Raw genomic sequence first — 23928 nt, 5'->3', positions numbered from 1 at the left:
CCCCAGCTCCTCTGTTTATGACACACAAAAAACAGTGACACCGTGAGATTCTGTGAAGAACATAAATTGACATCAGTGGTCAAGCAAATCCTGCTTTTCTGCAAAAATCTCACCTGACAAATAATTCTGCAGAACTCGAAAGCTTGCACATGCTTCTGTGCCACTTGTGTTCATCCTAGTCAGGATGTTGCCTTACAGTGGCTCTGGCATCAGTCAAGAATTGAGGCTTGTGGGCAGGTTTTTGCAGCGTCCTTCTGCCACTTATCCCAACCCCTCCTCCCCGCCCCTTCTCCATCCGTCCCAACCTTTTGCTCATTACCCTTTCCGGCCGCCTGGAGGGACGCCTGGAACCATCAGATCAGAGCCAGGCCTCCTGGGAATGTAGAGAAGGCAGGCAGGCAAGCAGGCAGGCAGGCCGAGCCAAAAGCTCCCAGGCTCTCAGAAAAGCAACACCGTGCTTGTGTCTTCTTCCTTCTTCAGCCTCCCAGCTAAGCTGCTTCCAGCTTTCAATTAATCTCTGCCTCCAATTCCCTGGGACCATCCTGGCCCCCGTTTGGCTATTTCAGAGGTTAATTGGTTTTGTTTTTTGGTTTTCTTTTTGGGTTTGGTTGTCCCCCATCCCCCCCCCCCACCATTTAAATCAGGACCGCAAAGCTGCAAGCTCCACCTCCCCAGAAGGAAACAGCCCGGCTCTGGATGTTTTCCTCCTCTGCTCTCCTGCTTTGCTTTGCTTTTGCTTCATGTTTTTGATTTTGGATGCAGACATTGCAGGAACACAATAAGGTATAGCAAGCAGAACTGGAGGGAGGACTCAGAGAGACGATGGGGAGAGCAGAGAAAGGCTCCAAAATTGCAGGCGTGAGATCCGTAGATCTCTAGGTTTTTGAGGATGTCTCGGTGCCTCAGGTAAGTCACACTTCTGTGTCCCCCATCCCTTCCCCCTTGTGTTGATATGTTAGTTTTAGTGCTTCAGTGAATTTCAGACACTTTAGTACCTGAGAGAAGGCCCAAGGATGAGGAGGAGAGGAGGAGGAAAATATCACCAGTGAATTACATTCAGGCCTTTAGTTTCAAAGGTGGTGTTTCCTCCAGGCAGCCCAAAACTATTCCAGCCCTCCTCGTGTTGTGGTTTTCTTGTCTTGAAGCTAAGCTGTTGCCTTGTGGTTTGTTCTGTTATCCCGTGTTCACGGTTTCTTCCCACCCCCTTGTTTCTTTCTGATCCCACCTGGAAAGGCGAGTTGCAGAGAATCCTAGAAGTCTGATAGGAAAAGAGAAGGAAATGGATCTACAGTAGAAGATTTCAAAGCAAATCAACCAATGGATAAAAATCAGGGTTCGCCTCTTCTTACGAGGTACAGGCGAGGCAGGGGACAGGCAGGTACTTTGCTACGCTTGAAAGTCCCCACCCTTTTCAGATTGCTGTGTTATAAATTGGTATTTTACCAGTAATTCTTACTATAAAGTATCTGACAATTCTTAGTAACCCAGTTATATTTATTATCTTGTGGAAAATAAACCCCCTGCTGAAATGCAGATCATATTTTGAACAAGAATGACTTACTTCTCTTTGGCACAAACGGTCTCACTTCTTTCTCTGCTCAGCTTTAATGGCCTGCCTTCAACTGCAGGGAAGGACTGTATTCATAGGGGGCTTAATCAGCAGGGAGCCCACAAAACTCGATGGAGTGCTTTCCCACCCCTTGGTAAATGTGCTTAGTTTTGCATTGTTGCTTACTGAAGTTCCAGCTGTGCCTCCAAACCACAGGTTGTGGGTGGGATTCCATCTCTTCCTCTATTCTGTGGCCTTTCACCAACCCAGGAAGGGATTTGGAACATCCAGGCAATCTCCCTCTCTCCCTCTCTCCCTCTCTCTCTCTCTGCCCATCCCTATGAACTGAGAAAGACATGGTGCAGTGACTGCAGTGCTCCATGTGGACGGGGGTGGGGGAGAGGATCTGGCTTTGGAGGTCCAGAGTGGCCTTCTGACATTTGCTTCTTCCTCTCAATCTGCTCTGCAAGGCTGTTGTGAGCTCAGTGGCAGAACGGGTCCCCAGAAACGGAGCTGTTTCTTGGACAACAACTTGTGTCCTTTTGCAAAGAAGACCTGGATTAGGCTGATGGGTCTGATGCTGTTGTACATGAGAGAGGGAGAGGCGGCTTAAAGCTAGGCCTTGTATGTGCTCCTGGCCTATTTCTCTCCGAAGGATAGACGCTGCCTCCATTTCCTTTTACTGCATTTTCTTCTCCCTTCTCTGGAGATGCCTTTCTGAACTTCCTCTCTTTATTTTCCTACAAATGTCCCCAAAGCATTTCATTTCATTTCATTCCTTTTTTTTTTTTTTTTTGCCTTTTCTCCTTGCTTTTCTCCCCCTCTAGTGATGCCAGGTACCTGGGAATTTTGAAAGCACTTAGGGCACGGTAGGAACAGACTCCTACAGAAGAAATCAGGCCATCCTGTTCCAGCTCAGATGCTGAAATGCACTTTGGTGGATACATTTGGTAGCAAGAGTGCCTGGAAGAAGCCCCAGTTGTGTAGGGGACAACAAAAGACCATTTTCAGAAACAGAGCAATATTCCATGCACATATATTCTATAGGGATCTCTGCTTGTCCCAATTACATGTTTCCTGTACAACCAATGTTCTACAAGAAAGCTCTCTTTGCATAGAAAGCTATTCTACATCTCTCTCTCCCTCTCTCTGCCACACACACACACAAACAGAGAAAGAGAGAGAGAGAGAGAAAGTTATGGACATTTTGATGAAAATATTGGCATCTGCAGTAAACATTAATATGAGTACATTTTTACAAGGCAGCAAGTACTTATAAGAGAGACAATTTTGAAATGATCACTGAGATCCAAAAGGAATTCCTGTTTGCAAGGATGCACTTGGGAATGCCATGCAGACTTCAGCCTTTTCCTGTCCTGGCTCTGACTAAGCCAACAAGGCTTCTTGGGTGCCTCTGTTTTCCTACAACAATCTCCCTTTTCCTCTGTCCCCCACCATCTTCCAAAGCCTCCCCCCCCCACCACCTCCTGCCTTCTCCCTCCTGCCCAGGAGATCCCACCTGATCATCTCATTTCCCTAATAGGCAGGCCCAAGCAGTGGCTGACCTGCAGCCCAGACATATGGGATCCCCCCTCCTCCTCTCTCCTCCATATTCATTCGATCTCTAGCTTTCCCATCAGGCCAAGGAAGCACACAGAGCTTTTGTGTCAGAGAGAGGGGTGGGGTTAGATATGGAAAATTGGCCAGAGGGCTGGACTAGCTGATGTTGATTGTTCTCTGGTGGAGAGGCCTATCAAGTCATAGTGTCATGCAAGTACTAAATGCACGCACCGAATCCACTCCCACCCCCATACCAGAAAGGAAGCAGTGAGAGCTCTCACGGCTTTAAGACTGGTATATGCCAGTCTCCTTTATTAATAAGTCCCAGAAATAAGGAGTTGGCTTATTTAGATGCCTAAATCAAGGTTTTTTTTGGAATGGCTGGATGGCTTTTTGATTTTTGTATTGTTTAATTCTGGGCTTGCTGGTTTCCCATTGGCTTTTTACCCCACACTGCCCCTGCTTTTGTCCTATCCAAGTTCACTTACAAGCTGATTTAGTAACAGCTCCTCATTGTTATTTGCATTTTATGTTTTCAATATGCCTGTAGCCCACAAAGATTTCTGTGGAATCTGTCCTGTGGAATTACTTCCTGTTGGGTTCAGTGCTGGAAGTTTTCAGGGAACTTAAAAAAAAAAAAAACTTTTTATGTTGATCTTTTCATAGTCACTAAGCTCCCTACTTTTAATTTTTTTGAAGGATTTGTTTGGTTTTATTTTTTAATGTTGTAATGCCGCTTTGTTATAAATAATGTAGGGATTTTTGTTTCAGTGGAAAGTGTGGAATAGAAATATTCTAAAATAAGTAACTCTGGAATATTTGGATAGCCTGCCCAAAACTGTAATAAATAAAACATATAACAGAGATTCTCTCTCACACACACACACAAATTAACCTTTTAAAACTGATTGTAAAGGATTCCTGAGTACTCACATACTTTTAAAAAATTGTTTACAGTAAAATTTAGTGGAAAATCATACCACTTGGGCAGGTGGGAGTTCACAGTAAATTTCAGCAGGTGTGCAGAAAAAAATGTATTTAAGGCCACGTACAGCATTTAGACTATAGGTTACCCACACTTGCTGTATTTGAAGCTTTCTTTTATTTAAACAGCTAGTTTAAAGGGAAAAAAATAAACTAAAAATGGAGAACAGCCTGTTGCAAGTGCCTGTCAATGATCAGCCCCTGGGCTCCACCTTCCTCTCTGATAGGCAAACTTGGTAGCTATTATTTGTCACATTTATGTCCTTCTGAATCCTCTTTTCAGGGACATGTGAGGCCACCATTCACTCCAGAGATAGAGTCTTTACAGCCCCAAAGTCAGACACAGCCCTATTTTTTTTTAAAAAAAAAATTTTGGCTGGAAATGGTGCCCATGTGGTGCCCAATCCTCACACATGTGACCACTTTGTAGGATTGTCATCAGTCTGTCCACTGTGGCCACAGACAAGTGAAATGCATCTAATGCAACCCCCAGAGGGCTATGCCCCCTGATATATGGCATCACCCTCAGCTGCCGCCTAACAAAACATTTTTTTTTTTTTAAAAAATCTGTGTAAAATTCTGACATGCATCTTCAACCAGGTAACCAGATCCCTCTGTCCCTGGTCTCTTCCCTGTTCCAGGGCTGTTCTCTGACCTGCTGCCCTTGTTTAAAAGGGGCTATGTGAAGGTATATAAAAAGACAGTCTAGCAAATAAAGAAATAAAGAAATAAAAATAGTGTTATAATTGTCATTTATTTGTTTATGGGGAGAAAACACCCCGTTTTTCAGCGTTAAGAAGCAAATTTGATTCAAAGACTTAGGAGAAGTAATCATTAGTGCAGCATTATAAGAGTTGGCCTATTATGTCAGACAAGCAGAATTGCTGATAAGGCTCCGGCTGTTCCTTATGCCAGGACCGATGTCTAAGAACATGTTACTGGAGATGCATCTTTAAACGAAGCAGGGTTTTGATCTGGTTTCCTGAGGTTGGGGCAGATCTCCTCACTTTTTGCTCTCTTTCTCCATATCCTGTAAGCCGCCTGGGGTCACCGCGAGTGAGTTGGGCAGCCATATAAATTGCTTAAATAAATAAATATCCATGAGTGCATTGAAAGACCCAACTATGGTTTTCATTTATTCCCTCCTTCTCTCTCTCTCTCTGTTGATTCCTTCACAGATTTACTTCATTATGTCTTCCTCCAAGCTCCAAGATGCAGATGAAGTGTTTGGTAAGTACCGTTCACCTTCCCATCCTCATCCCATCCATAGTCCATCCAGTGACTGCTTCCTAAGCAGAAATGCATGAGTCCTGCTGAGATCCTTATTGCAGATCGTATTCTGAAATCAAGGTTGGAAGGGCAAAGACATGCAGGAAGTGACTCCAAACCCACATAATTTCATATGGAGTCCTTTCCCAACCTCCACTGCCAGATGTGCAGGAGGACAGGTCTCTGGGAGTGGGGAAGGACGAGGTGGAGCAAATGACAAAGCATCTGTGACAATGTCTTCATGCAAATGCAGAGATTTGCATAATTGTTTCAGACATTAGGATGCAAGTATACAATGGCAGCATTTGCACAATGACATCATAGGGAGCATGCGGTTATTTCAGCACTGTTGCAGTTTGCTGAAGATGGCACTGGTTGCAAGTTGGTGTGATAAGGAAAATCACAGCAAGTATTCTGCATATGCTCAGAGATATTCTCACCATAGAACCACTTCATACAGTCAGTATAAAACTTGATCCAAATTCAGATTGGCAACGCTTTTTCTTGCAGCAGAGGCTCATGATGAAATGCAAAGAGCTTTTTACAGGTAGTCCTCATTTAATGACCACAATTGGGACCAGCAACTTGGTTGTTAAGTGAAGCAGTCACTAAGTGAAACTCTGACTGTGCTTACAATCTTACTTCAGCTTTCCTTTGCTTTACAGATCTGCAAAGGTTGTAAATGCAAGGATTGGTCATAAAGTTACTTTTTCATCACCATTATAACTTCAAACAGTTGCTAAACAAGACAGTCACTAAATGAGGACTACCTGCATTTGGAGGAGGCTTCAGCTAAACTGCATCTTTAAGGCAAAGCAGCACCTCTTCATTGAGATGTAACAGCTATGCCACTTTCCTCACTACAGGAAGCAGAAGCTCCTGTAGCAAAGAGAATGGTGGATTGGCCCATCGTGCCTCACTCTTTGGTGAGATGAAACTCTCTGAGAGCCAAAGTGCCTCGGTAAGGCTGATCACAAACACTCCACAAACCTCTACTGATGAACCCTGTATAGCTAAGAAGCCTTCTGGCTTCATATCAATATAAGAAGCTGCATTTCACTGACCCAGCTTATTGACCTAGCCTAATATTGTCCATTCTGATTGGCAGAGGTTCAGCTCTGTGGAAGCCTTGCAACAAGAGTTTCTGAAGACTGAATTTGGGCAGGGTGTCATGGTGAGAGGTCATGAGGCTGAATTTTCATTAGAATACCCCACCTTATTTTTTTTTCAGGCCATTCTGTTTGATATGTCTTAGACCTATGATATTTGGCATGCAAAAATCAAGGTGGCATACATAATGCTTCTTCCTCCTATTTTTCCCATAACCATAACACTATGAGATGGGTTAGGATGGGAGAGATTGACTGGCCCAAAGTCACCCAGCCAGTTTCCATGCCTATGGGAGGACTAAAAGTTACAGATTCCCAGTTTCTAATTTAGTACCTTAACCAGTACGACAAAGTGTCTCTCATTTTTTGTGGCCTAGAGATGGTATCCCTAATATGGCTAGTGGTGCCTCTCTGCATGAATCCAGGGTCATTCACACCATTCATAAGATCAAATACTGATATCTATTCTGTCTCATTTTTTAAAGGACCCAGTGGCTTGGAACCAATGTTTTAATTTTCCATCATGCTGTAAATCTGAGTTCCTTAGCTACTTGGTTAGGAGTTCTGGGAGTTGTAATCTCAACACATCTAGAGGGCATCTTGGCGAAGGCAGCTCTAGAATGATTTGTGTCAAAGGTGTGGGAAATCTGCTTCTGGTAACCCAGTATTCATTCAGAATGCTCTACTAACCAATATTAGCAGTGTCAATCAAGGGAGGAGGAAATATGCAAGAGGGAAGGTTACAAGATACTTCTCAGACTTGGAGTTGGCTCTGCCTGAGGTAGTTTCTTCCAATACATTCCAATCAGTAAGCATGAGCCCAGAACTTCAAAACAATTATGTACTCCTACTACTGAGATCTGGTCACTTTAATATCATTTCCCTGTTCCAGACCACAGATGGTTCCTGGTCCATGCATTCTCCCAGGAACCCTTGGGCCACGATTCTCATGAAGCAGCTTCTGTTCCAAAATCCATGTGGTTTAGCTTCCTACAGAATTACTGGACCTCTCCTCCAGACAACTGTGCATACTCAAAACTGCATGAGCATCAGTTAAATATCACAGAGCCATGCAGCTCTTGCAATGTGGCCAATTATCTCCATTTTCAACTTAGGAGGCAGCTGGAAGGAAAAAAAAAAACACCCAACCAGTACATTTTGATATTGTTGGTATGATCTTCTGTGCTGCCTGCTAGGTATTTTCCATTTCTACACTTTTCAGTTCAGCAGCCTGGAGTTTGAGGGCAGAGGCAGAGAGATTGTATTGGATTTTTGAGAGTTCTTTTTAGCTTGTGGCTATCTGTGCCTGGAAATATGGCACCTAAAAACATACATATCCAGAGTTGGTCTTATGAAGGGCGGCTATACAAAGGTTTTAAATGAATAAATAAATATATATTCTCTCCTAGAAGAGGGGAAACATGCATATTTCCAAATAGGTATTTTGTAATTAAAATTTCTTAAAGTATATTAAAATAAAATTTTCAGAAATGCTGAATATTATATTACATGTCTTTTCACAAACTAGTGTTAACATTCTGGAAGAGAAAAGGGGGTGGATCAGTTTAAACAGACAGGACCAATGGAGTTGGTCAAAGCTTTAAAAATATCTAGAATTAAAATAACTAATGGGTTTTTACAGAATTTCTGATAATTGGTTTAAAGGTCTAATTTGGATCTGTTATTCATAAATACATCTTGATCAAAATTAATATAATTTGTGTTGAATTTAGCAAGCTGTAAAAACCTTGTGATCTTGATTCAAAACTGCAGTTGGTCACTAGGATTCAGTTAACTCTCCATCTTTGTGAGGCTTTGGCATCATAACTGAAAGACTTGATGCCATGAATCAGAGATGTGATTACAGTATTGAATTAAACAGAGAACGGGGGACAATCATTTCTTTTCTTTTTTTTTTAAATAATCAGTTGCAGGAATACCATTAAGTCAGCTCCAAGGGCTTTACTTAATTTCAAATCTTCAATTTGAAATTATTTGTTCTGTTTTTTTATTTGTTCTGTTTTCTCCTTGAAGAATGGTTCATTGAGACTCATCCTGTGAGTTTCTGGTATAGGAGTGATTTTAAGAATCTAAAAAAATCATATATTCTGTTTAGATCTCCATGTTAGGAAACATAAAATTGTACAAACGCTGTATTTATTTCTTCACAATTCCCCCCACCCCCAATTTATATGCAATGTGTTCTTAACTCTTCAGGGTTACAAGGATTGTTTTGAGCCCACATTTATTAAGGCTTAGTGGGCCTCCAACTTGCTGAATTACCATCTTTGACCACTGAACTTTGGTGGTATGATCTCAGGGCCACAAATAGGGTGCTGGGGGTTGTGTGCACCCTATGGTTGTCTAGCCTGCTTTACACTATTAGGACTGTCACTGTTTTCCTTAATCACTGCCAGTTACAATATATTACAGGTCTTTGAGCATGAATTTAATTTAAAATGCTCAGCCCTTGGAATATGCTTCTATTTATTTTATTTTATTTTATTTTATTTTATTTTATTTTATTTTATTTTATTTTCTTATCTTATCTATCTTATCTTATTTTTTAAATTTTTCTGAGACTTGCATGCTGCTTCAGTCCTATAGCTCTAAATAGCTTACATAGTCCAGTATAATTCTACATAAACAGAAGAAACTATCAAAACCAAAAAACCTCACACCAAAGTATAGTCAACACATCTAGAAATATTTATCATCCAAACAGTCAAGGAGAGCACCTACCTCGCACTACTCAGAAAAAAAAATTCTCATAATTAAAACATTCTTCCCTTCAGTCTTTGAAAGCTCTACAGAAAACCCAAGGTTTCAACCACTTTTTAAAATATTTTAGGATGGATGGGGCCAACCTAACCTTCTGGGTCAAGTTGTTTCAAAACAGGGAACCCGTAAGAGAGAATGTTCACTTCCTGTCTATCTTCTGTCATATTTCCCAAGGGGTGAGAATTCTACCTGGTCTTGCAGGTACCCAAGTCCCAAGCCATGTAGGGTTGGATGGATGATAACAGCACCTTGAACTGCACATGGATGCAAACTGGCAACTGTGGAAGGACAGACTGCCTGAGCAAATTAAAAGCACCTGTGCTTACAAATAGAAGAAAAAGGAATTGTAAATTATAAATGCCTACAACTATTGTAGAAATTAATAAAACTATTTTTTTATTTTAACTATTTTCTATAAGCTCTTTTTTAGTTTCTGCTTTCTATTTCTGTCAAAGTCTTTACTTTTTCTTCATCTTTCCTCCTTGTTTGTTCCTGGTTGGTCTTCTTGATTCTTCTCCTCTTCTTCCACAACTTTGCTCCATCTGAGGGAAACTTTTACTTCACGCCAGTCTGAAGAAAGGAAATAAATGCCTTCAGTTTTCTCAGCTGCTATCTTCTTTCATGTTGCCTCTTCTCACGGGGCAGTTTCCTTTTTTATTTGACTCTTGTGCTTTGGCTGTGTTTATTCAGCCTCTTCCTCACGTGGCCTGTACTGGCAATGCTCCCGGGCAGCCATCTTGTCTTCCCTCCTTCTTGCCTCCTGCCAGACACTGCTGTTTGATTGGCAGCTATGGTTTGATTGGCAGCTGGGTCATCCTGATGATGGGGAAGGGCCAAGAAGGGAGGGGGAGGAAGGAGGTCCTTTGAGATTTACACATTATCTTATCCTAATCAAAATCAGAGCGAGATATCCTCATGAGAGTTCTTCTGATTTTGGCAATGGGCTTCTGCTGTCACTGCTCTGTCTTTGGGGAATTGGGCATGAGATCCCAGACAATACCAAAGACTCCTTCCTTCACCCTCCCATTATTGGCTGGATGTTTCTTTTTTAATTGTAATTATATTTTTATTTCTATTTTTTATTAACCTGAACGCTGCCTTGAAAGACGGTGGGATGTTCATCTAATCATTTAATTAATGATTCTAAGAGTTCATAAGCAAAGCTGAGTTTTTATTTAGCGTAGGAAGTAAGTCAGGTTCGCTGTTTCTGAGTTCATGTAACATATTCATACTCAGACAAGAATACCACAGTTCCACTCTGTGTAAATCACACAAACTAAATAAAGCTTGACTCTGCTTTTCCCCCTGCCCAGTTATGGCAAATGAGTTATACCTGCAAGTTAAGATGCTAGCTCTCACTACCCTTGCCACACCGATGGCCTGGGCGTTTTTCCTTCGGGTTCATGATGATAGATTCAGATGATCCAGTTGCAATACGAGGGAAATAGGAGCAGGGCGTTGACTTATGTCATCTGACCGGGGATGGAAAATCTGTTCCTTGATTCTGGGTGAATGAGATAAGGATACAAGCAGATTTTCCATCCCCTGTCAAAGCAATGCCCACATTAAGTTTATTCATGTGCACCCATTGCATGGGATGGCAATATTTGAGAATGTTCCTGTTTATGTGGAACTCTCAGCATAGATTTCATCTTCTCACATCTGAAACTGATAGAGCAAGAGTTCTGTGGCAGAGAACATCCATCAAGCCCAAATGTCAGCTTTTCCGAAACTCAGCAAGGTTCTATTTCTCTCTCGTGCTCACTGCGGTCGGATATTTCATGCCCTCCCATATTAATGTTCCTCATTTTTTTAATTCTGTGTGCTCAGTTAAATAGTGACTAACTCAACACTCAAAAAACACTCAATTATACATAGGACTATGCACACCCGCACAGAAAAATATGCCTGTGCACGCACACATAAACCATGTTTATCTTATCTGACAGTATCTAGTTTACCTGATTATCAATGCATGGAATGAAATTGTATGCGGGGAAAATGCTCTTGAGATGCTGGGTATGTACAGCAAATGGTGCAATTGTGCCTCTGCATGTAGGAGAAAATTTGAATATTTAAGAGTTCAAGCTGTGTGTGTATGAAAGGGGGGAGGGGGGGAGAGAGATGTATAATTATATTACTAATCTGTGAATTGGATTGTATCCAGGAATAGGAGCTACCCACAAATATGTGTACAGTGTAACTTATCTGTCACTCTTCTTATTTGCTATAAAAGCCACTTTGGGAGGACATGATGACTGATAACAGAGCAGCAGGAGGAAGGTGCTTATTTCCTCAACCAAAATATTGAATAAAGAAGAATAAACAGACATATTTCTCTAAGGAAAGACTTAGAATGCAATCCATCACTTGCTTACCTGGGAGTAGGCCCTAATGAATGTTGTAGAACTATACAATATCCAGTAGAGCAGTGTTTCTCAACCTTGGCAACTTTAGGATGAGTGGACTTCAACTCCCACGATTCTCAGTCCTACAAGAAGCCTGTTTACTATGACATGCCATTTCCAGCATCCCCTTTTATAAATATATTTATAAAAGGGGATGCTGAATGTCAGTGTTTTCCTCTCTTCTCTGAACACTCTCTCCGTGTCTCCCCCTCCCCTTTTAACCCCACTCATTCCATTGCCGCCTTCTTTGTGCCTCTCCTGGGGGAGTTTCATTTAAACTGCCCCTCTCCTCTCCACCTTCTCCTTCTCTCGGCTGCATTCGCCCTGTACACTGTCTTGACACTCGCTCCATATCTCTGTGCTGTCCCTACTTCCCTCTGCCTTTTCTTTATGAACCCCCATTTCTCCCATTCCCTCCAATACTCTTTCTTGCCTGCCTTCTCTTTCTGCCCCCTGCCCCATTCTGCTCCCCTTCCCGTTTCTCTCTTTCACTCCCAGATTTTAATGATGTGATTCCAGAGACCCAGAGGCTGGACAGTAGCCTACAGAAGGCCCGTGCCCAACTCTCCGCCAAGGGCAGACGACAGCGCCCCTCTCGGTCCCGCTTGAGAGACAGCGTCAGCTCAACAGAAGGTGATGATATCCTGGAGAAGAAGGTTGGTTCCCAGATGCTACCCACTTATATTGCTCAAGATCTACTGATGCAGCCAGATACGACTTTCTGTGCACTTCACACTAAGCTATAACATGGCTTGCTTGGCTTCAGCTTAGCATGTTGAACAAATCTAGCCATTGCAGTCGGCAAACTGTTCATTATAACTTAGTGCACTGTGTGATCATGGCCATTGTGGCTTGTATAACAAGCTGTGGTTAAAGCAAGCCATGATTCAGTGCAATGTGAAATCAGTCCCCCCCCGGAAAAGTTGTGCCTTGCCTTTAACAATAATACAGCATATACAGATACACACACACACATATATTCATTTTCTCTTTTAAAAGGTATATCAACAGTACTCTGTGTTTGTTTTGTTATTATTTTTAGTTTTATTATGATCATTTTATTTTATTTAAGACAAAGATGTGTTTAAAAAAAAGTTATTATCTATGAATGAAGAGATAATTACTGAGGTTATACAATTATTACTCAATATAACATTAGTTAAATATACCCAGCAGAGTGTATTAAATTGTTTTTATGATTTAAAAAAGAAATATAATTTTTTAAACTTAATGCCAAAATCTCCACTATATTATTGTTTATAAATGTTAAAAAAAGAAGAAAGGTGTGTTATTTTCACAATGATTTCATGATGTGTCTCAACAATTTTGAGATTGTTGTGGCTCGTTATGGACACTGCTGGAGGCATAGGTGGTATTCGGACAATCTGTGTACAGTAACAGCAAACAGCAGTGGATTCCACTTGGTGGTGATTGGGAAGGAGAGGTCCCATCCTGGGCCCCTATGATGTGGGGTGCTGCAGGGTTCGGTGCTCTTCCCTCTCCTGTTTAGCATCTACACGAGGCTGCTGGGTGAGCTCATCCATCACCTTGGGGTGGAGTATCATCAGTACACTGATGATACCCAACTATACATCTCTGCCCCTGGCGAATTAAGCGATGCTGTGAATGTCTTATCCCAGTGTCTGAAGGCTGTGAGGGTCTGGATGGGGAACAACAGGCTTCAGCTGAATCTTGGCAAGACTGAATGGCTCTGGGTTTTGGGGCCTACTGGTTCTAGGACCACGCTACCTTTAGTTCTGGATGGGGTTGCACTGCCCCAGACAGACCTGGTGTGCAATTTGGGGGTCTTCCTAGACTCATGACTCCTGCTCAAAGAGCAAATGGTAGTTGTGGCTGGGAGGGCCTTTGCACAGCTTTGTGTTGTGCGCCAGTTGCGCCCTTTCCTGGATCGGGAGGCTCTACTCACAGTCACTCGTGCCCTGGTCACCTCCAGATTGGACTACTGTAATGCACTCTACATGGGGCTGCCCTTGAAGTGTATCCAGAAGTTTCAACTGTTGCAGTATGCAGTGGCGCAGGCAATTATGTGTGCTCCTAGAAAAGCACATATTACACCTCTGCTCCGTGGGCTCACTGGCTGCCAGTCTGCTTCCAGTCCAATTCAAGGTGCTGTTTTAGACCTTTAAAGCCCTTCATGGCATGTGGCCAGGTTATCTGAGGAACTGCTTCTCCCCGATCACATCAGCCCATCCATTAGATAAGGCAGGGAAGGTATGCTACGCATTCCATCAGCCAGGGACTTACATTTGGTGGGTCTCAGGAGGCGGGCTTTCTTTGCAGTGGTACCCGCCCTATGGAGCATTGTTCCCCACCCCCCGAAGTCAGGTTAGCTCCATCCCTGCTGTTCTTCCAGAAGTCCCTCAAGACCTGGTTATGTCACCAGGCCTGGGGCCCCAGGGAACCGGAGACATTCTTAGATGGCTCAATTGTGGTCAATATCTTTATTCTCTCCATGTGGTTTGCATAATTTAAATTTGTAATAATATTGTTTTTTAATAATGACTTTAAAATATTTTTATAACGATTGTTTTTATGTATCTGTGGTTTTATTCAATTGTTGTGTGCCACCCAGAGTCGCTTTTAGTGAAATGGCTGGCTATATAAATGTGATTAATAAATATATAAATCATAAATAAACAGCAAAGCTAGTAGAAGTACTGGGTGGGAAAGCACCATGATCCCTTTCTGCCCTCAACATCTTGGGCTGAATCAGAGCAGATAGATCATCTGGGAGGGGCCATTATTTCACAGGTTTCGTGGCTTTTAAAACAAGTACCCAAACTGAATCTTTGTGCTCTGCAATCAGTTTATCTATAGTTGATGGGGGGGACGCGGTGGCGCAGCGGCTTAATGACGCTGAAAGTTGCCAGCCAGAAATGGTCGATACTTCAGCGGTTCGAGCCCAGCTCCACGCAGCAGGGTGAGCTCCTGCTTCCTCCCCAGCTCCTGTCAACCCAGCAGCTCGAAAACTTATGTGAGTAGATAAATGGGTACTCTCACCCTGGTGGGAGGAAAAATGCTGGCGGCGCCTTGCAAAGGAGACAGGACCAGTTGCCGGTAACGCGGAAGCCGCGCATGCCCGAAAAAGGCGCGAAGCAACGGAAACCCCGCCTCCTGCGCTCACCAGCTGGGCTCCACTCTAGGAAGGAGGCCATGGCAAACCACTTCCGAAACACCTTGCCTTGAAAACTGCAGGGACTCGTCCAGCCAGTCGCCACAGAATCGGTAATGACTGAGTGCGGATAAAAAAAAAAAAATTGATGGCCATATTCAACATGGAAAGGTGTTTCAATTATATAAATACACATACATGCATACATGCAGGGATGGCCTAAAAGGACCAAATTCTTGAGTGGGGGTGAGAATCTGCTACTTCCCCCACCTGTCTTCCCAAGCATATCTTCCTGCATGCTCCTTTCTTAGAAGAAGCAATGCCGTTACTCACTTTCCAGCTGCCTGGCCATCCATCCAGTAGTCCTCATCCCGGGAGGTCTTCCAAATGATGCACTATGAGAGAGCCCCAATGGCTAGCTTTATAGACGCCACAGCCATCTCACCATTTGCCACTTTGAGGTCTTTTTCCAAAAGCTATATCCTGGGCTAGTTGGAGTGACATTCTGCTGCAGAGGATGCTTTGGGAGCAATGAGGCAACTGTTCTGGGCAGTCCATGGTGCCTTAATCACAGTTTATAGTTTTAAGTAATTGTTTCCTTTGCCCAAGCAAAGGGCCAGCTCAGAAGTAAGCTTTGCTGAGTTCAGTAGGGATTGCAATCAGGATATAGACAGGCTTTTTTTTTTTTTTTTTTGCCTCGGTATCCATTTATTTCGTCCTTCTCTCTCGATATCCTTTTTTAAATAATAATGTTATTGAACATGTCAATAACAAGATAAGAACTATTGCAAACTAAAAAGAAATAAAAGAATATAAAGAAAAAAATAGAAAGTGCAGGAAAGAAAGGAAAACATAGAAAGAAAAAGTAAAAAGAAAGAAAAAATAAGAATATAGTAGAGAAAAAGAAAAGAAACATATAAGGAAATTACTTCCCCCTTCATAACAAGTATAAACATTTTTAGTAACTTATCACCTACTCTTAAAATACAACAAATGCTCTCTTCTTCCCATAACGCATCTCTTATCTACTTCTCTCTCAATATTCATGTGACCATTATCCAGAATAGCCTAGTACTTAGAGCATGCTGGCTCTTGTTCAAGAAAATAGAGTGCTATGTTCTCTGCCAAAAATAATGAGGTAAATTATGAGAAATAATTATCAATATGTAAAGGGAATAAGGAAGGAAAGAATAGCAGCAATGGAAAGTAAGGGCTGACCCAGTTGGATTTCCACTACGGTTGCCAGCTGGTTAAGAACATAATGATCACCTAATCTAGCTGAACAAATAATCCAGCCTGGGATAGGACAGTGTCCTGCAAGATTATCTCTTCTGCCACATGCAGAGGTATGTCATTAAAATATGTTACCAGTTGCCAATTCTCTAATGAAAACAACTCAAATGGATGTGTTGGGACTATGCTTCCAGAATGCCCAGAGACTGGGGAATTCTGGGAACTGTAGTCTAACACAACTAGAGTGCTTTAGTTTGGGAGAAGCTAGTAAAACGTGTTCACTAGAAATGTACTTCTCAGATGAACTGGTAGCTTAATGTTTCTTTCTATGCCTTTCTGAAGGACATCCTCTCCCCTGGGTGTGCCTAGGTGAGATGTGCTGGGATGTCTCTGAGGTGAACCCATGCAACCTGCTCTCTGCTTTCCTCTCCAGGTGGGCGAAGGCTGTGGAAGCCCAATCCATCACCTGAGATCCCCGCTCCACGACTCCCTCCATGCCTCATCATCTCTCCCTGGTTCCTCAGTCTTCACTCGAACCGTTGAGTTTTCCTTTGATGCCTCAACAGTACAGAGGTCCCTGGAACAGGAAGAGCTTCCCTCTTCTCCTCTCATCCGTTACCGACCCCTGACCAATACTCCCTCCCAGGAGGGCTTAGGGGGCACTCCCACCAGCTCCTCACCCAAGTCCTGTCCCAGCTCAGACAGCTCACCCATCTACGCACGCAGAGAGAGGCACAGTGAAGGTAACCGCTGGCTTAAGGTGTTTGGAGTCAGGGAAGGCTGGAAGCAAGACTCATCAATGGGGGAGGGATGCGATTGTGAAAAGCAAATTCTGATGCAGCTCCTCTCAGACTGATTTAATGCAAAGGATATTTGGGATTTTGAGCTTGTATCCAATCTGTACCAATGGTTCTTGCCTGGATGTGAAAGAGAAGTAGCTGTTGAAATGTCCTCCTTAGAGTTGTTCTTAGAAGATAGGTGCTCTCATTTCCTTACAGTTACTCAGCTTACCTGACAATGCTAAGAGGGCCTCATTCATCTCCCTCTACTACCTCAAAAACACTGTTGAGTAAGCTCTAGCATCAGTTAAAATGTTGCTTTAAATATAAAAGCATCTGGAAATCCCCTCTCCAAACTGAGGAAAATGCAAAAAATGCTGGCCTCCCTTGTGGTTATGACACAGTTTTATCATTTTATGAAATAGACCATAGCTATGCCATTTGCAGCCTACTTTCAGGTGTAGCTATCCTGAAATCTTTCCACAAGATGCTGAAGATGGGCCTTTTCTGTTGGCATCTAGGAAAATATGTTGTTACATTTTCATTGATTATTGCTTTGTTAAAATTATTTTTCTGGATTTTATTGTATGATTTTGTTTTAACAGTAAACTGCCGGCAGCTGATGTTTTATTATGGCTGTATACAAATATAGTTAGTAAATAAATAAATAACACATGGACTCTTGGTATTCTATTTGTGGCTCCACAGCCCCACCTGGGCAGAGCAATTGTTGCTATATGGGAGATTTTAGAGACAAAGAAATGCCCTAAGCTTTGTATTTCATCCCTTAAAAATAGTGAATTCCTCACATTAGATCCTTTTTTTCACTAGGGCAAAATCTTCTCCAAATTAAAAAGAAAAAGGAACAAACATTTGACCTTGCCCGTTCTGATATTGTCAAAATATTACTGCCTAGACACCCTGGGATTCTTGGAGCTGCCCCCAAATAATTTTTTTAAAGTGTTACATTTCACTCTTTCAAGCCTCTTTCCCAGCCCCTTCCCACATTTTTATTTTAATGTGCCCTCCCCCATAAGAAAGTTTAGATTGTTTGCAAATATAATTTTTATCATATTTATTTATTTATACCATTTATGTAATGCCCTCTAACGAGGATGAGGATGGTATAATATCAATCAATCAGCACTTACCTTGATTGGCCCCATCTAAAGACCAAATGGGGTGTGGCAATTACAGAATGTCCAACTGTAAATGGCAGCTTCACGGCTAGAGGAGGGGAAGAAAGCTTTCTCAGTGGTCATTTGAGGAACTGTGTCTTTCATCAACTTTGAAGCTGGGTACACACATTGTGTAACATCATGAAAGGGCTTTGGCTTATAGTTTTGTGTGAGCCCAGTCATTGTTACTAGTAAATCGTAGTTGATGGCTCAGCACAATACGGTAAATCATGATTATGGTAAATCATGATTATACAATTTTTGGCTTGGTGCACTGTGTGAACCCAGTTTGAATCACCCTGTGTGCGTGTGTGTGCACATGCATGTATTTTTGCTGTAGTAAAATATCATGCAGCAATGACTTCTTCAACATTTGCAAGACCAGAACAAGCCCTTGACTCGAGTTCATTCCAGTAGCTCCTCTTAGGTCTTTATGTAGGTAGAATATTTTTGTTCACGAGGGCTTCTTTCTGAGCTTTCAGTTCATTCAGAACTTAGGGCCAGAACCTATTTTAAATTTCAGATCTAGAGCAGCACAACAGGAGACATGGTAATCAAAAGATGTAGCCCCTAAGCACATACAAAACACCTGTTCTTCACAGAATCCCTTGGAATCAAAAACAGGCTTTCAATGTCAGCTAGCTCAGTTGTACATTAGAATGCTTATTTCTGAAATAAGCCACAGACTGCCTACCTCTCTTCCAGATGACAGCAGAGATGCAAGTCCTCCAGAGCTGGAAAGCCCCACCATTGGGCTTGACAAGAAAACACGACGGAAGTTTCTGGATTTGGGGTGAGTCCTAGAAGTTGGGCTTGATAAGAAGAAGAATGTCTAATTCATTTTCTTGGAGTTTCCTGTATGGTAATTTCTGTTCCTGTCACCCTAAGTATCAAAGGGCTACATAAATACTTCTGGGTGCTTGTAATTATGTTGATTCTCTCTTGCAGGGTCACCCTCAGGAGGGCATCTTCTGGGAAAAGCAAAAAAGAAAAGGGGGGCAATCGTCTCTCCATAGGCAATAGGTAAGGGGTTAGGATTTCCCAAAGCTCCTCTCAGTTAAGTTCTGGTAGACCCCTGAAAATCATTTGGAAGACACAGACTCCCATCAAGGAACTATGTAGATGGCTACCAAAAATTCCTTAGGAGTAGAGCTGTGCTTTTTTGATTGACCACTTTAACAGGCCGTTTCCCCATCCAGAATTTTTCCCCTGGATTCTGTATATCAAAAATTTGTAGAACAATTGATGACTGTGAATAGGCTTGCAATTTATTTGGAAGATGACAGGTGGACAATCTCCTCCAATCACAATGACTAAAAATTGGTAGCAGATCTGTTAATATTAGGGTGATGGGCTGCCCTCTACTAATCTCAAAATCTTACTAAAGGCATCATCTTGCCACTTTTGAGAACCAGCTGTGTCTACCTCTCATCATAGCGTAGCTGCCTTGAAGTATCACAATCAAGGATGTGTAAAATTTACCATTCCAGGGACAGAATAGTCCAGGTTTTCTTCCAGACCATGCTGATCTAGGAATTCTGGAGGTGAACTGGTAGTTTTTCAGAAGAAAATCTTCTGGAGTAAGAAAAAGATTGTGATGCAATCCCCACATTAGTTTTCTAAAATGATCAGTCCCCGGATTTACTTCTGTAAAAATAGCAGACTCCAGAACAGTTGGATCAGTATGATCTGGAAGAAACATGGAACGTTCTTATATTCCTCAGCACATTCCACCTCTGGAATGGTACGTTTTGCACATTTCAGCTCACAACTCCGCTCAAGGAATGATGCATGTAAAATTCACTTTTTCATCTTGGAAAAAAAACTCACTGAGGCCCTTTTCCTTGTTACCTATCTGACTTGTGCAGGGAGTTGATGGAGGGTTCCAGTCGTTCCTCGGGATCGCCCTTCATGCCTTTCTCCTGGTTTACAGACAGCGGGAAAGGCTCAGGCTCTTCAGGCAGCACAGCTTCTCCTACCTCTTCCCCCAAGAGCGAGGCCTTCAGCCGCAAGAAATCTGCCTCCCAGGTTTCAAAACCATGTGTTATGGGGAGAGCTGGAACCTCATAGGGCACTATCTGCCAGACTAGGCTAAAATCAGGTTGGATTAGTCCAGCATGTTGTGGGGACTGAAGCATTGCCTTGAGAAACAATGTTTCTCAACCTTGGCAGCTTTCAGTTGTGTGGACCTCAACTCCCCTTGCTGGCTGAGGAATTCTGGGAGTTGAAGTCCACACAACTGAAAGCTGCCAAGGTTGAGAAACACTGCCATAGCATATTGTGAGAATCAAGGCTTCATATTAAGCCATGGTATGTTTTATTTTTGGGGGCACATCATGTCATGTGAACACAGCAACTGTGTTTTGTTTACCTGGGGTTAATATATTATGTGAATCCTGCCTTAGAGCTAATGCAATGAAGCTGTGCAAAGGCAGTACTGAATGGAACCAGGGAATGAAGAAATGGGCCTTTTATTTAAAATGTTTTGAAACCATTGCTTTTTAAGTGAAAAGTGATTAGATGGGGATACATTTGGCAGCTCTTTGCTTTTGGCCTAAGAGAAATCTTCCTCCAGCATTAAAAAACTGAAGGGTTGACTTGGATAGTGTTCCCAGAAGTACAAAATTTCAAGAAGTGTGTTGGCTTTTCTTGATAATGTTGTCATCTACATCCTCTTGCTGTGTTTAAGAAGTTACGCACTACTTTTAGCTTCTCTAATTTTGCTTCTTTGACAGGAGTCTACCCTAAGTGATGACTCTATCCCCCCCAGCAGCAGTCCTAAGACCCTGAGCGTGGGCCTGCCAGAGACCAAGTGTTCCTACCCTTACCATACACTGTCACAATCTTCTGATGAGGTAAGTCCCCCAGTACTCAAACCCAGCAGAATAACACTGCAATTTCTCTTTTGCCCATCTAACCTTTATGCTTCATGTGGACTAGAAGTTTTATAGTCCTTTTTTTTTTTGAGCACTGAATTCATCCAGCCAGGGCTCAGCTGTTCAAGTTGCTGTCCCAGTTGAAACAAGTGAATAAATAATGTAATAAATAATTAATAAATAAATAACAATTAATGAATAAATCATAATGTAATACTTTGTGCAAAATAAATATCTGGATGTTTTCTCCTTTTTAATATCTCTTGGGTTATAAGAAGTTACAGGTAGCCCCCATTGTTTAATTGGGCTTCATTCCAGCATAAAACTGCAATAAAACTGAATAATGAGAAGCTGAATCTATAGGAACTGGGTTATAGCCTATGGTTATTCTCTTCATCCTACAGGAAGAGAGTTATGTAGTTGATATAAGTAGTGTGATTATAACTTGTGTGGGGTTAAAAAAAGAAGAAACCTTTATCCCATTGCAGTCACTCAGTGATGAAGGGTGTACTCTGCATATTGTAATATTATGTTCTAGACCCAGCAAGGTCTGCTACAACCAAGAGAGGAAGAGGAATAAATACAGGAACATTGCAGAAATAACTAACCTTAAGAAATATAGCATGTACAGAATCCCATTCATCATTTTGCACATGGAAAAAGTAGCATGAAAGAAAGGCAAAATTGTGGATACACAAATACCTGTTTGCATGTATTAAGGTCTGGGGTTTTATTGATTCTGGATATGTGAAACTGTTGATGATGAAGGCTACCTGAAGCTTGTAATATTTGTCTGTCTTAATACATTACTGAAAAAAAAGAATAAAAGTCAGCACTGTAGTTGCTATGATTACAATATCAACAACAGAAGTAATATCATTTCTACCACATCCTTTCATTAACACATCTTAAAGTGGTGTAGACGTAGCATCTCTAGAGGGGTTGGGGGGACAAGTGATGAACCATATGTCATGATGCAAGATGTCAGAACACAAGTATGCAAAGGAGGGCTTTGCATCATGATGTTGCAGCATGTTTATTGTCAATCATTTTGATAGAATTGTGGCTTGCTGTGGTGCCTGTAAGTACGGAGAAGGCAAGTAAGTATTTTTCAAATTGTAGATTAAAAATGAGTTAACGTTTCCAGACACCCCACTAAAATGGCTGACTAGATGGTCATAGCCAAGAAGTTTAGACTTTATAGAATACAAGAACTAGAAAAAGATTAGATTCCATCTTTTTTCTCCCCAACAATCTTCCCTGAAGTTTCTGGATGAGCCTCTGAGTGCAGCTTCAGTGTGGAGCAGCCAGAAAGTGGGCCAGTGGTTGGAGAGTTTGAACCTGGAACAGTACATGGCAGAATTTGCTGCTCAAGATGTGGATGGACAACAATTGCTGCTCCTTGATGGAGCCAAATTGAAGGTAATGGATTCTGTCTATACCTTTGCTCTGAAAATGGCTATTTGAGAGATAGATTCAATGAGATTGCAGATTAGAGGCTGTTTAGCAAAAAAAGGCCCTCTGGCCTATATTTTTAGTCCTACCAATATAAATTTAGCACTGATGGAACAAGTCATGCTCTAGTGAAAACGTTCAATATGTAAGCACAGACCTTAAATGTAAGCATTTCTACTAGCAAGTGCTTCAATCATTTATCTCCAAAAGGATTCCAAGTTGACAAACCTTTAGAAAAACCTCTGGATTTTTGAATTGCTTAAATGCATTTTGAAGATGCATTTAAGCATCTTCAGTCACATTTGGAAGGCAAGGTATCATAGGAATATAGCATTATATACCAGGTCAGACACTTTATCCATCTAGCCTAGGATTGTCTATTCCATCAATGAAAGTTTCCCTCCAACCTCATCATTTTAGGCCAGACTTCCTTGTATCTTCCAGGTATATTCAGCCAGCTCCAATTATTCTGAGCCAAGCTGGACATCAGGTTGAAAAAGATGGTCTTATGTGAAGATACAAAAGATTGAACCTATGACAGTGTGTTCTGCTACTGAGTTATAAACCAGGCAAGGGAAGTAGAAGATCACACTTTCAGTCATAGCAAAGAGCCAGTAGTTGACCACCTTAGAAATGAAGCTTGACCCCACCAACTCAGTGTCAAGGTAATGCATGAATACTAAAGTGCAAAGAATCACATGGCCTTAAAGGAAGTGTGATTACTCATCTTCCAGGACATAAGGAGGAGGATGGGGAGAGAGAGAGAACGGCTGGGTTCATACACCACAGTAAGTCAGAGTGGCTTGTATTCCTTTTGACTTAGTGTCATGTATATGTATATATTGGATGGGTCTATGATCTTACTGCTTACTGTGTGCCGAAGAAACACTTCAATACTCCATAGGCTTGTCTTGCAATCACTCACAACTGAGCCTTTTATGTGGCTCTCCTGGTTCTTTGGAATGCGGTCCTTGCTGAGTTGAGGAACCTAAATGTTTGTTTTTTTAAAAGACTTTGAAAACACATCTCTTTGGACAATAAAATCATTGGCAATTTTGATTCATTTTTAAAAAAATTACTGGCTTTAGCTTCGTGTTTGGTTTTATGGTTTTATCTTTTTATAGTAAACCATGGAGATACCTCAGTAGTTGGTAGTATATGAAGCCTAATAAAATTATATATCAAGCCAGCCATTGTGGCTTATTCAAGAGAGCAAAGTATTCAGAGTATCAATGCATGAGTTCAGTGAGTGAGTGTGAAAGATGCAGTCTTCCAAATCAAGGGTAAGCAATCCTTTTGCTGCTGAGATATGAATTATTTTTTTCATCAGAAACCACAGCAACTTAAGGGACCACAAGGATATGCACTGGGTTGCCTAGGCCTGTCTTGATTTTACAGCTGTCTCCTTCCTTCCTCCATCTGCACAGGCGCTTGGTGTCAGCAACTCTCATGATCGGTCTCTTTTAAAGAGAAAGCTGAAGGAGCTGAATGCAGCTGTCGAGAAGGAGAAGAAGGCCCAGGAAAAGATGGAGAAGCAGAAAGAAAAACAGAAAAAGAAAGAACAGGAACAGAGGAAGAGTTAAGCAAAGAGGGGAAGGGGGGAATTACCATTTC

The 23928-nt window shown here is 41.9% G+C and overlaps 1 protein-coding gene and 1 long non-coding RNA gene across 3 annotated transcripts; one reads left to right on the top strand and one right to left on the bottom strand.

Moving 5' to 3' along the window:
- Positions 1-316: 316 nt before the first annotated feature.
- On the top strand, positions 317-23905 carry SAMD14 (sterile alpha motif domain containing 14). 2 transcript variants are annotated; one of them, XM_007422519.4, is made up of 10 exons: positions 317-906; positions 5272-5323; positions 12159-12316; positions 16460-16769; positions 18689-18776; positions 18932-19006; positions 19852-20011; positions 20719-20838; positions 22126-22281; positions 23742-23905. In XM_007422519.4, the coding sequence occupies exons 2-10, from the start codon at positions 5284-5286 to the stop codon at positions 23895-23897; spliced, it is 1263 nt and encodes a 420-aa protein (XP_007422581.1). In that variant the 5' UTR covers positions 317-906; positions 5272-5283; the 3' UTR covers positions 23898-23905. The 2 variants fall into 2 exon arrangements, with proteins under 2 accessions (XP_007422581.1, XP_007422582.1); XM_007422520.4 differs by having other exon boundaries at positions 318-906; positions 12180-12316.
- LOC148215455 (uncharacterized) lies at positions 16781-18788 on the bottom strand. The gene is made up of 3 exons (XR_015796633.1): positions 18678-18788; positions 17957-18032; positions 16781-16943 (listed from the first exon to the last, which is right to left on the bottom strand). It is a non-coding gene; the product is annotated as an uncharacterized LOC148215455 (long non-coding RNA).
- Positions 23906-23928: the final 23 nt, after the last annotated feature.

The sequence above is a fragment of the Python bivittatus genome, unplaced genomic scaffold (assembly GCF_059951505.1).
Source record: "Python bivittatus isolate LINGU-HERP-01145 unplaced genomic scaffold, Pbiv_v1 ctg000410_np1212, whole genome shotgun sequence".
Lineage (NCBI taxonomy): Eukaryota > Metazoa > Chordata > Lepidosauria > Squamata > Pythonidae > Python > Python bivittatus.
The sequence above is the reverse complement of the archived record's forward strand: the minus strand, read 5'-3'. Positions and strand labels throughout refer to the sequence as shown.